At 40.4% G+C, this 15,019-nt stretch overlaps 1 protein-coding gene across 2 annotated transcripts in view; it reads right to left on the reverse strand.

The window, feature by feature from the left end:
• NID1 (nidogen 1) overlaps nt 1-13,049 on the reverse strand; it is a 42,850-nt gene extending 29,801 nt beyond the window's left edge. For both annotated transcript variants that reach the window (XM_084516108.1, XM_084516107.1), the window contains exons 1-8: nt 12,777-13,049; nt 8,262-8,561; nt 6,871-7,100; nt 5,866-6,290; nt 4,686-4,835; nt 3,183-3,434; nt 1,890-2,090; nt 10-255 (exon numbers count right to left, since the gene is read on the reverse strand). In XM_084516108.1, coding sequence (XP_084372234.1) covers nt 10-255; nt 1,890-2,090; nt 3,183-3,434; nt 4,686-4,835; nt 5,866-6,290; nt 6,871-7,100; nt 8,262-8,561; nt 12,777-13,019 — 2,047 coding nt within the window. In that variant the 5' untranslated portion in view covers nt 13,020-13,049. The remainder of the gene's footprint in view (nt 1-9; nt 256-1,889; nt 2,091-3,182; nt 3,435-4,685; nt 4,836-5,865; nt 6,291-6,870; nt 7,101-8,261; nt 8,562-12,776) is intronic.
• Between the last annotated feature and the right edge of the window lie 1,970 nt (nt 13,050-15,019).

A 15,019-nucleotide genomic window follows, 5' to 3' on the forward strand; every position in this document is an offset into this window, starting at 1 on the left:
CATACATACCACTGATTGGCCCGATGGAATTACTCATAGCGTATCGCAGAATTTGCTCATCTCTGTTATACAGGACAAATACACTGTCAACTGAGAGCTGCTGAGTAGCAGAAGTAGCATGTAAGGACTCATCATGAATGCATTCATCAAAGGAGATGGTCTGTCGCCACTGATAGGCACCTGTGTATGTGGAAGCAACCCCATCCCTTTCTGGCTCTGTCACTGTGTACTCTCTGGTGGATGAGGAAGTGATCACTGCAGAATGGCAACAAGAATACTGATCAGAAATCACAAATGGTCTGCCCAAATAGCATCTGGACATATTCCCGTACAAAGGAATAGGTACTTGATGAGGTTTGTTCTGTTCTCAGTGCAGCATTCAGGGACAAGACATATAATTTGTCTTGACGTAATTAAAAATAGAATTTCATTTTGTGGGCTGCCAGGTAATGAAATGAAAAATTAACTCAGAAAACTCAAAAGTTTCTTTAGATGAACCTGCATAATGGATCTATAAGCCAAGAAGAAGAGCCTCATAACCAGCACCACACTACACCCACTTTAAGTTCATTGACATCCACTGGTCTTAGATTTTGACAGTCCTGAAGATGACATGTCTGAGAGCCCTTGTACACTCCACAGCAGTTTTCCATATTGTGAAAAATTCTGACCATTATTCTTCAAAGCAGATCTAGGCTTGCAGATCATCCCACCTACAGAAAGTTCCTTTGAATTCCACTAGTCTTCAAACAGACAGCACTATATCAATCCATTTACAACAGTTGGCAAAAGCTGGGTTTCTGCTGTTTAAATAATGGTCTATCAGATATGCCATAGGACAGCAGAAGGACAACTATTTGGTTGCTGGTAAATTAAACCCAGCCTGAAAGATGCCTCCTCCCAGGCAAAGCAGCAAGAGGGGCTCTGCACTGGATACCAATGCCAGGCACCAGCAGATACAGTGCAGCAATGATTTAACTACACCACTTTCAGCTATCTCTAGCAATCAAAGTGTGCAAGTACCATCGGAGCAAAGTGCTGTCTCTCTAATATCCAGATGCACTTGGGAAGCAGTATGTGGTACCTAAACCCCTTTACTGCTCTTTTGAGTCTGGGTTGTCTGGCTACAACCTCGCTTTGTTTTTGCTGGGTTGAGACATCCATAATAAAGAAAGGATTATCCCAATGTAAATGGTGAAATGAATGGATCTCTTACCAAATCTCAGAGTCTTACAGAAGGAAGTAAGAAGTACTGAAGAGACAATGGAGAAAACTGCTAAGGGAATTAAGAGCCTCCTAACTTCCTGGTCAGTTGTTTAAATTCAGCTCAAGTAATACTGACCAATGCTTGTTACTAGCAGAAGGCATGGTTATTGAAGTGTAGTTTAACCGATACATACTGGTAAATTACTGGTTTGCATGGTCTCATTAGACAAGAGCAAAGCCCATTTAATGACAACATTACTACAAATATGTCTACTAATAGGTATACCAGTTTGGCTCCTACTGGAGAGCTGTGGACCCTACAAAAAGCTTTGCAATTGGTGTGACTGTCATTGGCAGTATAAAAATAAGAACAATAAAAAAGGGAACATCAGTGCAAACAACAGTTCAAAGTTAAATTCAGTTTTTTTCCCAATAAAAATAAAAATAAAAAAAAATAAAAATATTAAAAATAAAAATAAAAATATGAAAAATATTTGCATTGTCGCACTCAAAATCCACCTTCTTTTGGGACCCACTCCTAAGAGGTAAAAAGCAACTTTCTGTAAATAAAGGTCATAAGCACACCCTTTAAGAAGGTAATAAAATCATGTTTTCCAGATTGTCTTACTCTCCACAATGAGAAATGTGCACTTACATATCATTTCCTTCTTAGGAAAACTTACCAGAACTAGAAGTGTGATAGAGTTCAGTGTATGGTTCAATATGAACTGATGCACCAGAGGGGATCTCAGGTATTCTGCCCTCCATTTCTGTGCTGATAGTAAGGTGACCATGCTCATCAATTCCACTGAATTTCTGCTTTATAACCAGCTTCTCATTATTGCCAAGAAAAGTAACTTCTGTTTGCCGTGTAAACTCGCCACCTATAGAAACAGAATCAGTCAGGCTACTTTGCACTGGTTTCCAAAGGCTTCTATTTGCCATAACCTCTTGTACCAGATAATAAAAATAACTATTTTCTGCAAGCAAGCTTTTATGTGGCACAATTAATGTTTTGGGTCCCTACAGAAATAACTTCCAGAAGTATATTGATACCTGAAACTTTCACTTCTTAAACACAGAACATGCTAAACTGCAAGTAATCCCAATGAAGCATTAAAAACAAAAACAAAACAAAACAAAAAAAAACAGGAAAATGAAAATCAACCAAACAACCAAACACATGTTCAGACAAAGCTAAAAATATTCTGTCTTATCCTATCAGTTAAAGTAGTATATGAGTTGTACATTTTAGAGAATATATCCATTAGGAACACAGTCAGTTAAAAATAAAATCCCACACATCTGTTTCTAAATCAAAACCAAGTAAAATGTATGTTGTAAATTATGGAACAAACTTCAAGTACACAATATCAAAAAAAAAATAATCCCCAAATAATAAGTTAAGTTCATGGTGCAGGGCTGTAAAGGATAAAATTTAAAAAAGAAACACATGTTCTTCGAGAACAGATTGGACCTACAGCTTGAATTCATGTGCACAAACAAGTAGATAAGGCCTTGGACACTTATGAAAAGCTGTAATTGTGAGCTGGGGTTTCCTTCAAGTTAGCAAAACCATTTGCCTCTCATGTAGCATTTGCTTCCATTAAGAAATTTAGACCTTCACTAGGTCAGATTTTCATTGTGTTTTGCTTCATTGGCACAATCAAGCAATTAATATTAGACTTCACATACATGTAGGGGCAGGTGTTTTTTTTTCCAGCAGCTCGTTACACTTTAGTGCCAAAAATGAGATACTTTTTAATAATCTTTCTTGTACTGGCCAATCCATTCTTCTCCAAGAGACTTACATGCTTGTGCACAAGTTGTAAAATGAAATGGCCAATATCTAAACAAGACGTTTATAAAGCAACCAATTTTCAGCTCAGTATAAATAGATTTTCATCCTATATTGCTTCTAGATACACATTTCTTAACTCAAGACAGAGGAATAAATATTTTAAATTAAAAGTTACCAGTAACGCTGAATCCATTTTTATATCCTTGCTGTTCCACAGCAAACATCCATCCTATTATACCTCCAATAGAGGCAAGAGGCAATAAAGAATACCCCAAGGTCTCTGGGATAGTGCTGATAGCAGTGTAGGCACGTCCTTGGTTCATCACAACATAGGAGTGAAGATCAGTGTTCTCAAACATAACTGGCACGGGGTTATTTCCTACAAAGATTCTTCCTTTGACTTTCCCATTGACTCTCTGAGGGGAACCTGGCAAATCAATGCAAGGCATCAGAACAAAATGACAGTTCTCAAATACTCTGCAAGGAATGAGTTCAGAGCATGTGCTATGTCCAAAGATACTAGCGTCAAAATGAATGGCAAACAAATGCTCACTGAATTCAAATGACAGGAAACTGCACAGAAGCAGTATGTCAGTTTGCTTACAAGTGTATTGTCACTATACAGATTACTAACCAGCCCAAATTGCCTAAAGAGATGCCCTTTACCCTCATTAACAATTTTTCCTCCAAGGACAACTCCACAAACAGACTCTGCTGTTGCAGTATCTTTGACAGTAAGTGGCACTTCACTTTTTCACTTGAATATCACACTTCATATCAATTTCTAGTGAAAGTAAATTTGCTCTTTCCATGCTATCTAGAAGGCTGACACCCCTAGATGTTCAGAGTCATCTGACTACTGACCTTCAGATAAAATTTGTTTTGAGATTGTATCTTAGTGTAGTTACTTTGATTTACCACTTTTATACTATATACAGTATCCTAAATATGCTCAAATTCAAGTTGCATTACCATCAGATGCTTTTTTTTTTCTTCCTTCTGGAAAACTCAGTTTTATGAACTGGAAGCTGAGTAGTAGGTTTTACTTTCTTGCCTTATACAACACAAAGTTTGCAGTCAGCTATTTCAGTTGTTGACATGCATCTATACTCTGAGTCAAGTCACTATGAGGATTACAAGTGTGTACATAAGAAATTCCTTTATGGATCCTACACAGGAACAAAGTTTAAATGGGTATCTAACAAAAATCTGGCAGATTAGCCCCTTAGTAAAGGAGCTTAAGAGTCAGACAAAGAGGAGCCATGCTCTTCACTTTGATGATCAGAGCTCATTTGTTCATCCCCTTTAGACCATCCATTTCTAGAGCGGGGATCAAATCAGGTTATGAAATGCTGGAACTTCACAGCTACTTCTAGCAGTAACACTGGATGCTGTGCTATCTATTAAATTATGTCAGTTATATAAGAAATTGCTAGAAAGTCATCATAAAATGCATAATTCGTATACTTAACCACCTAAAACGATTTGCTCTGTTTAGAAATGAAAACACCATCTTAGAAAGCATAGCTCACTTAAAATACTTTTTAAAACATCTCTAGTGGTAAGCTTTTCAAGAAACATTTAACCATGTCTTTTTTAACTTTTGAAAATAGGTTACCTCATTCAAGCATGCCACGTGCAATTGCCTCATATGCACCCAATTTTCAAAAAAAGTTACCTTCTGCTACACATTGTCTGCCGTTTCCTTTGTAACCAGCAATGCAACTGCAACAAAATCCATTGGGGTAATCTCTGCAAATAGCATGAACAGAGCACTGGTGGCGATTGTTAGCACAGGTCTGTTGGACATCTGTGTGGTAGCGGAACACTGCAGAAAATAAGACCAGACACTCATTCTTTTTGCAATTACTATAGTATTCACATGCCCCTGCTTCGGTTTCAAAGCATCACTACACCATTTAATCAGGGGTTTTCTTCACATTTTGTCTTCGGGGAAAACAATCAATTATAATTCATTTTTTTCCTAATGTTTGAATATGCAAGTAACAGTCCACTGTTTTCCAGAAAACATCAGTGTTTCAGATGTTTAGTTCTATTGAATTCACTGGATCTACGCAGTTAAGCTGTCTTGGTGAAACTAAACACACAATATTTTACCTGCCATTGCTTCCAAACCACAGGAAAAGCAAACCTTTCCAACCTCAGAACAAAATATCAGTACAATACCTAGGAGCCTGCACCACACACACACTAATCCCAGTTGGTTGAACCCATTATTTCACAGAGAAATGCTCACATCTGCTTCTTGAAACAACATCTGGGTAGTCAGTTACACTGTTTTGAACTTTCTATAAACAACTCCTTAGAAGTTAGAATTGCTAATACTAGCCTTGTAAAACTTGAGCCAATATTTTTAGCCAATGATTTTTACAGCAGTAAAATTCCCAACCTTTATTAAATCACCTGTATTCAAGTAACACATCCAGGAAAGGAAAAAAAAAACACAACCAGATTTCAATAGAACCCATAAGATCTTTACCAGGAACAGCCGCTTAATGCAGCTAATAAATTCAGCTCATACCTTTAACAATAGTCCTGGCCAAAAGACATGGAGAAATCAGTTCCACAAATTATGTGTCAACCTTAGGAATACCACTAGCCTTACGGGAAGCTCTCCTTAGGAGAAATTCCAGTTTCACAGGCACTGTAAACTTGCTCTCCTGTGAGCCTGGCTGCAGGATTAGCTCACTAGACTGGCAGGATATGATTCTGAAGTGACATCCAGGGTTAACTGCCTCAACAAGTAATGCAAGCTTCTTTAAAGTGCCCAGATTTTCTGAAGCCTATCCAACAGCCTATCCAACTTAGCAGGAACCAAGCTGTACAGAAGACCTTACCGATACCAGTTTCATCAAATTCTTCCACATCTATGACCTGGGGTTCCTGCGGGGGGAACTGCTGGGCTGGGAACTGGCGAGGTGGAGCTTTTGCTGTTGGGAAATCTTGATGACTATAAAAAGACTCAGTTGAAGGTGTTCCTGTTACATCTTGGTATGAAGCGACAAAGTCTTCTGCAGCTAACTGAGGAACGCTGTAAGTCACATGCTGATCCTCTTCTATACTGTCCATACTGCTGGTGACATACTGTTGTCTTATTTCAGTGGAGCCATAGTCTGACATAAATGGTTTTGATGTCATCTCCTGGTCTTGTTCACTGGACTCTAGGCTCTCCAGAACATTGCTGATCTTGGCAGGCACAATACTGTCAGACGAGCTACCAATCTCAAACACCCAGACTCCTTTCTTCCCAGCATTGCTGCTTCTATCAAAGAGAAGTGTATGCCAAATCAGAATGGTCAAGTGCAAGTTGTGGTATTTTTATGCTACACAAAATGTAATACTTCACTAAGAAATATCAAGACAAACTGTTGAATTACATTATCAAATTGCACTGGCAGTTTGGATAGCATTTTTTTCTCCGCACTCAAAGCTCTCTTCTTGACTCCAAAGAGGTGGAAACAGAAGGACATATTTGAGTCACAAAGGTCTTGCTAACACTTGTTAGAACTTCCTAACCTACTCCCTTTCCTTCTTGTTCACTTTTTTCAATTCCCCCAAAGAGACCGCCCATGAAAGAGTATAAAGAGTTAGTCTTAAGTGGTCCTATCTTCAGAAGAGCTAAGTAAAAAGCAGCCCCTAGCACTGACAACGGAACTCCATGACCATTTGAAAATTACACCACTGTCCCTATATTCTTCAAGAGAATGAATATTTATCAGTGGCAGACTTTGCAATTTTATAAGCAATGGCTAAATGGAACTTATTTCTCATTGACTCATGCTACAATTAAGAAAAAACGTGGAAATCCTGGAGGTTTTCTTGATAACTTTAAAAAAGCATACTTGTGCAAGTTTCTAATGCTGTCTTCATCATTAGCGACGATATTGTAGGATCCCGCCTTTTCCCAGAAGTAGTAGTTTGTGGAGGCTTGACTAAAGCCAACCGTAGCAGGAATCTTCCCATCATCATTCTTGGAGTATGTACTATAGAACTGCAAACTGTCTTCTGGGTAAAGGAAAATAGCATAGGAACTGGAATCGGATGAGGCTAAAACAGCCTGGAATGTGTTTCTCTGTGGGGAAAAAAAAACAAAAAAAAACAAAAAAAAACAACAGACAATAGAATGACTTTTTTCTTTTTAAATACAAAGTCAAAATCTGAATTTCCATAACACATAATAAATGCATCATGTATTACTAGGAAAAAAATCAATATTATGCAAACTTATATTTTGCTCAGGCAGTTTTACATTTAGCGTGCATAAATATTAAACAGAAAGAGAGAAGTTAAATCATTAAGGAAGTAGCCGTCTCCTTAAAATAAAAGACAATGGGCTAGATTAAATAAAAAGATGTAGTAAAGTGGCATGAGTATATTTGTAAACAGAGTATTTAAAGAAGAGTTGAACTTGCATGTTGCTGCAGGAACACTCCTACACACTGTAGGAGCCATCCATACAGTACCTCAGACATCAGCTATTCATTGATACACCAGTGCAGAATCGTTACTGTGAAAACAATGGCTGTGTCAAGCTAGGTGCAAAAAATTCATCTTTGATAAAAGACGACCTGCTAAGTTGCGGTAATGTTCTCAACTTCATACATCATGAACAGGCTCATCAATTAGGATAATTATAGCGCATGAAGGTACAAACACCAGAAATCTTCATAAGATAGTATCTAATAGGACTTAAAAAGCAAAAAGGAAAGGGAAATGGATTGCAAATAATACAAAAAGTAACCTCTAACTGCTTCTTCATTCAACACTTGCTACAAAGTATGGGCTTTTTGTTAATGCAAGGTCAACTCTCCTTGTGGAGAAGTGGATTCACAGTTTGAAGTTCTTATTAGTCCTTATCAGATTTTAGATAGTTTGATATCAAACTGACTTAACAGTCTGTTGAACAATTCAAGCCAAATGGATTGTATTCCACAGGTGGAGGGCAGGACAAACGCAACTATTTCAGTTATTGCATCACGCTTAGCATTTGGTATGGGAACATCAGGGAATGCAAAGAAATCAGCTATTAAGATTCAACCATTTTCCTCTGAATGAATAAAATACTATAAAAAAAAAAAAAAAAAACAGGAAAAAAATGTGGAAACTCCTATTTTGCTACAGCCTTTTCAACAAAGAAATACAAGGAATTTGAGCCTTCAAAACAACAGGTTATGGTGTTACACATCAACTGAACATGTGTTCAGCTTGGCTCAAAGCTCTGATAAACATTCACCTTTTCTTCCAAAGAAGGATCTTCTCCAGGTCCCTGATAAGGAGCCACGAGCTTCCAGGTAACAATAACAACACTGCTGGGTTCGAAAGTGGTCTCAGGAAACCCCCTTTTGATGTAGTCTGATGCAAGTTTCAAGACCTCTGAGGATGAATCTTCTCTGTAATACACATTTCCACGTCCATCTGTTGTATCCAGATCTGCCATAAACGGAGCAATAGCTCCAAAACTGACAGGGAATTGACCAAGATATTTTTCCTCATTTGAAGGTTCATTCACTGCTATAATCCCATTAGTGGCAACCTAATAAAAAGTAGAAATTTTAAGATGAATACTGTTCATATGCCTGTCTCCCACACTTATGTGCTCTAGATCACAATATTTTCATTCCATTTCTAAAAGAAATGGTCAGAAGTCAGCCTTGTATTTGTAAAGCAATTAAATTTTGCAAGCTTCCTTTTTAAAAAGCAAGTCTACTTTACAGATTGACCAGCCTTTTCTCTCTAGAAAAAAAGATTTTGGGCATTTACATTTCAGATCCTTATTGCCTCTTCTAACACAGACATCCACATCCACCACATTTCACAAGTTCTCAAGTCTTTCTCAGACCAAAACCCAGCGCAACACCACCATGAGCATGTTGTGCATTGTGTGCAGACCCTCGCTGATGACCAAAAGCTCATCTCCTTTTTAGCTGTCATTCTCACAGAGCAGTTTTACAATAGCATTACCAGGCATGGTAAAGATGAAGCCAACTGTTACTTTTTTGGTTAAGCAGTGAACTAGATTCTTACCTGGATGCATATCTACTAGCTCAGCGAGATGTAGCTAGTCAGTGAGGTGATGACTTGCAGGCAACCACCTCTGCCTCTGGCCCTGCTTCCAGAGCTGTATGGCCCTGTATCAATCAGCCACGCATTTCCAAGTGCTCGACTCCCCAGCAAGAGGGCACACCAGACTGCCTGCAGGCAGCCAGACACTTCTGACCCCATGGCTACTACCTCACATGCTGATGGCTCACAAATAGGCAGAGGTCCCAAAATTGGCACCACAAGCCTTGAAACTACACCAGCTGCCTCTCGCAAGCAGGATTGCAAGGATTGCAAACTCACTTGCAAGGATTCCTTCATGTCCAAGAAGAAGAAGCCACCACTGGATCTTCTCACATGGTCAAGACATCCACAGTGTTACACAATCTTTATGAAGACTTGGAAGAATGTGCAGATGGCCACAGTGACCCAGATCTCAGGGCCATCTAGCCCAGCAGGCTGTGCCCCCCGCTGTACCTGCATTACAACACCTTTGGGTTCAGCAGAACACAAAGCCCACTCTTCTCCAGCCAGCCTCCATCCACATGCAGCTCAAGGGATTCCCTGTTCCCTGTGGTTTGACTGTTTACTCATCCTCAGTGGATCTCCTTCAAGTGTTTGTTAAGTCTTCCCTACGACATCACTAAACTTTAAGCATACGCAAAATCCTTTAAAAAGCAATCCCTGACCCATACCCCAAGGTCTCTCCTGTTTTTGTTTGTTTTCAGTCTGGCTCCCCACTTCATTTTATGCTCCCAGTTTTTGTACTGGGACATAGGGCCAAATCCTACCCAGTCTCTCCCCTAGTTTAATTTCTCCTCCAGAATGAACCCCCCCAGTCTAATCTGCTTGCTAAGACATTTTTGCATCTTTGAAGTACGAATTTAGCATCAAGTCAAAGTATTTCTTTTCCTTCTTGCTTATGGCTTTTGCACACAAGCGTTCCTACTCCCACTCTAAATCATCCTGTGAGAGATGACTTGCATTCAAAATATTTCAAACAAATTCCACACTCTCAGTCAGATTTGGTGTGTGCAGACTTTAAGCCTGCATGGTCCCCCATGTATGGCAAAGATTAAAATACCAATGTGAGAAAACACGATCAGGACTAGGACTATTACAGAACGGCTAAAAGAAATGACTTAACATTTGGTCTCTCTCTTTTCATCCATTAGGGATGTGCATCTGACTACTCATTTTATATCTTGCTAAGACTTCAATGCAACAAGTAATTTAATTAAGGGGATGCAGAAATGCCAGCCATTTTCATTCTATGTTTGTAGTTTATGAGACGGTTTGGTTATAAATGTTAAGGAACTGTTTGGTTGCTAGTACTCTATCACCAAGAAAACATTTGCGAGCTATTAAGTGAAAATAAGTACACCAACTGAGCACTTTGTGAAGAGATTTTAGTATAGAGAAAGAATATGCATCATTACTAAAAATGCTTTTCATTTTCAGATTTAATAATACATTTATATGTATACAGATAGCAAGTATCATGATTTAACTTTACCCTGTTCCTTTTAATCTCACACTGGCAGCTTAAAGCATGAACCCCAAAATACACAGAAGTAATTGAGAGTAAACTGGGTTTCATTAAAGCATCATTCCTGTCAAATGGGAAAGGAAAAGGAGAAAAGCATCAGGTGGGTGTTGTCTAAAGACCAACTGTACTGTACATCTTTCCTTTTAAGGTATAATTCTATTTAAATTGACAGGAACTAACACGGATGTATTTTTAGCATGTCCAACTTCTGGATTACACACATAGTTAACAAATATTCATAGTCTGTCACAGAACAAGTCACACACTCTGTTATGGTCCTATCTTGAAAAACTAAGTGAGGAGAAGGAGCTAAAAAGTAACTAAGTGCTTCTACTGACAGAAAAAAAAAAGGATAATACAAGTCAAACTTACAGGCAAATGAAGTATTTTTTTCCCCCTGGCCAGTTGCTAGGCATTTTAAGGACATGAATATTTCTGAAGAAAAAAAGAGTTTAACAACTGAATTTATTTGTGTAAGTGCCTGTTGACCTATAACGGCACAGTTTTCTAATATAAAGATGAAAGATTATTAAATCAGTATGCTAATAGTTACCAGTTAAATTGGACCTATCCTGAGTTAACAGACTCTGATCCTTCCCCCAAATGAAGATGTCTCCACTCCTCTAACTTTTCCACATCAGCAAGCTCTAGTGTAAACCGAAAAAGTCTTCATAGCAGGGTCACTAAAACAAATAGATCAGTATGAGCTACTGACAGGTTCCAGCGTTATAAACCTTGCATAGGAAAACACCTTATTTTCCTTGAAATGTCTTCAGAAGGTTATTGTATGTGACAGTCTAATGTTTGAATTTGTATTAAATGAGAGTTCTCTCTCCTGGCTATGAAAAGAAAAAGTTATGTTGCTAGGGATTTTATGACAAGTTGATGATAAAGAATCATTCCTCAAGAGTCCTTGCCTTCTCTTTCATAAGTAGACCTAATTCAAACAACTCAGCTTCCCAACTACTGGAAAAAGAGAGAAAAACCCACATGATTTTTCAACTGACTGATGAAACTTGCAAAAATCATGTGCTCAAAAATTAGAATAAACTTGTTCCATACTCCTGATGAACCTTATGGAAATACATATTTCATCACAACAACTCAAAATCTGATGCAGAAGTTATTTTATGTACTGCATATACGTAATACATTTTGATACCATGTGTTAATTTAAAAGCTTGGTAATATTTACTATCCACTACATAACTGAGTAAATTTTGCTTACCAAATAACATCATAGAGCTTGTACTGACTCCCTGCCAACATACAATAAATGGGTACCTTGTGAAGGTGCATTTAAGACTGCTCAGTACATTCCTTTAATGCATATACTTTGTTCCCATACACTTTGTGCCATGCTTCTGTTTCACAATCCTTGTGACAGATTAAATGCAACACAAAAACCTCTTGGTATTAGGTAGACTGATATCAAACACCATTTATTACCAGACTTGGCCAATCTGAGAATTGTCTTTCCTCACTAACCAGTCTTGAAGAAGCCCTAGGATTGATTCTGGAAGTGCCTCTACATTGTCCCAGACCAGCACTAGCCTCAAATCACTGTAGTTTTATGGCACGGGCCAGTAACAAGAGCATTAAGCTTGAGAAACCTCGTGGTGCTACCCAACCTACTGTCCCCCTCTGTCCCTTATCGGGCACGTTACTCGCTATCTTGCCCCTCAGTGACAGGACACACAGCCCGCTATCTGGCAAGGCTCTGTCTGTGCCTCTAAAAGGGCATTTCTGACTTGGGCTGGCTAATCAGTGACCAGGCACAAGACAAGACAATGACCGAAAGGCTCAAACCGACGGCTGGGTTCCTCTTCCTACCGGTTACCTCTGCCTGCCTCTTCACACGTAGACATCCCTCAGCGTTTTGGCTTTCTGCTGGGATTTCGGGACTTAAATAGGTAGGGACAGTGCGGACAAGGAGCAGGAGCACGGCTTCGGCGCTCCCCAGCACGGGGGAGCCACGCTCTGCACACCTGCAGCCGCAGCGCGAAAGGCACTGCAAGGTGCGAAGCTTCCCAAGCAGCTCCGCGAAGATGCGCCCCAGCAGCCACCCCTCCAGCGCGTCAATTCCTCTGCCCAGCGGGCTGGGCTGCAACCTAAAACCCCACACCCCGCCGCCGGGCTCCCCCCGCACCCCGCACTCACGTGTAGGGCGCGCACGGCCGCCCCGTAGAAGCGCAGCGCCCGGCTCAGCTCCAGCGCCGCCGAGCGCGAGTCGTCGCCGTGCTGCAGCGCCGCGTCGCCGTGCCCCGGGCCGTGGGGCAGCAGCAGCGGCTCGGCACGGGGCTGGGGCTGCGGGGCCGGGGCGAGAAGGAGCGGGGCGGGCAGCGCCATGGCCGCGGCCAGGGCCAGCAGCGCGCAGGGCGGGCAGGGCGGTGCAGGACCCATGGCTGGCGGCTGCCGGGGAGGCGGCAGCGGCGCGGCCCCGCCGCTATAAGCGCGGGCAGCGGGCGGGGCGGGCAGCGGGGGGCGGGCTGAGGGCTGAGGCGGGGAGAAGTGGTGTGAGGGGGGACGGAGGCAGCGCTGTGTGGGGGCGGCTCGACGCCGGGGGGTTATCGGCAGGGGAAATAATGATGATAACCCAAAAGTACGCCCAAAGGTCTTTCGTGAAGTCGTCCTGTCAACGCCAGAGCGTCACCGGCTGTCAAGTAAACCCCACGGACCAGCCTGGAAAAGGAACTTCGCTGAGGATGAGGTGCATAGGAACCTACATGCAGAGCAGCAAACAGCCCCTGACTACACACACCTTTCTACTTCTCTGCCTGCAGTCTCTTCCTACTTTCCTGCCAGCAGGAAACACCCAGAATCAGCTGAAGAATGGATAAATTTCATATTTTTTCCTAAAGGTTCCAAGCAAAGACATTTATAGAAAACACCAGTGTTTTAAATCTTTAATTACATCTTTAAATCTTCAAATTAAAACTTTAATCATTAATTCAAATTAAATAATTTGAATTGAATTGTTAATAATTAATTCAAATTAAATCTTTAAATCATTAAATCTTGTCCAGAGAAGCGTATGCTGTGCTATTTCCACGGAATACCTATAGTAGAGAATCGCCTGAGGGGAGGCAGCTGAAACCCTACTCACATGCCTTTTACATGACTTCTTACTTGTCTCTAAACACCTGCTCCTTCCAGTTCTCTCCTTTTCCCCAGTCAGTCTCATCCGATTTCACCCGTTTTCCCAGAATCTCACAGATAAAGCTTTTTGGTAAGAAACTACCGTTCACATTTGGTGAGTTACAAGATCACAAGACACTCGGGGAAGTGCTATAACCATGCCTTCCTAAAAGGTAGAAATACATTTGGGTATGTAACGAACGTTATTATCATTAGCAACCCTGTCCACCTGATTTCTACGTTTCAGCAAAAGCAGCCACTGAGACACACGTAGCCTGGAGGTCTGGGAAAAGAAGCCCTCCCTCCACACAACCGAGCTCACTTTGTACTTTCACCTGCACCTTCTCCCCGTATTTTCACAGCCCATTAAACAGTAACCAGTAACAGCAACAGCTCCTTGCCCACATTAAGTGTGCACACTCAAATACGATGGAATGCCTTCACTAAAAATCACCCTTTCTTTCTAACCTCCTCTATTCAGCATAAGGCTACTTCCAAACCTACAGAAGGTAAGGACAAGATGTGTTTGTGGAACACAGCTCCACAACAAAAAGAAAACCTAAATCAAACCCTAAAACACCCCCATATATACACTCACAACATAAAAATGTCATTTCTGTTAAGCTTGAAGTTTTCCATAGCCATATTCTTTGACACAAAAGTCAACCTGAGCCAGAGAAAGATAAAAGCATATACATGTATATGAAAAAAAATCTGAGGATAACATTTTCCTGCCAGATCTCTATGATTTCCTAGTACTACATCCAGAATTTGGAAGATGAGGATCACTGGGAAGCCAGAAACTTCTTGTAGTAAATCTGAAATTGATTTGAAGGCTGGAGAGTTAAACGTATACATCTGGATATTTAAAACAGAGTAATAGCAATGTTATGGTAAATCCTCTGTCCATGAGTCAGGACACTGTGATTGTTTAGTCTGTTTTGGGGTTAAGAGGATTGCAGTATTTCTGTTGAATAAGTTTACCTTGTTTACAATGTTGCTCCCACAGTGGTGAGTAATGAGAACTGTTAGTTCTCAGCCAAAAAATTTATTTAAGCTGTCTTTCCTAGCATCTTCAATAATGACCTGAAAAAGGGGTAGAGTAGCATGTTTACATATGTTGTAATTACTTGGGAGATGCTAATTTCTAATGCCAAGCAGAACATAGAATGCAAAATACTTTTATAAGTTTTTAAATGGGAAGAAATATATTCAGAGGCAAACTGTCATAATACCAGCTATCTCCAGGATATTACCATGCAAAA

Source organism: Aythya ferina (genome assembly GCF_964211825.1).
Source record: "Aythya ferina genome assembly, chromosome: 3".
NCBI classification, from domain to species: Eukaryota; Metazoa; Chordata; class Aves; order Anseriformes; family Anatidae; genus Aythya; species Aythya ferina.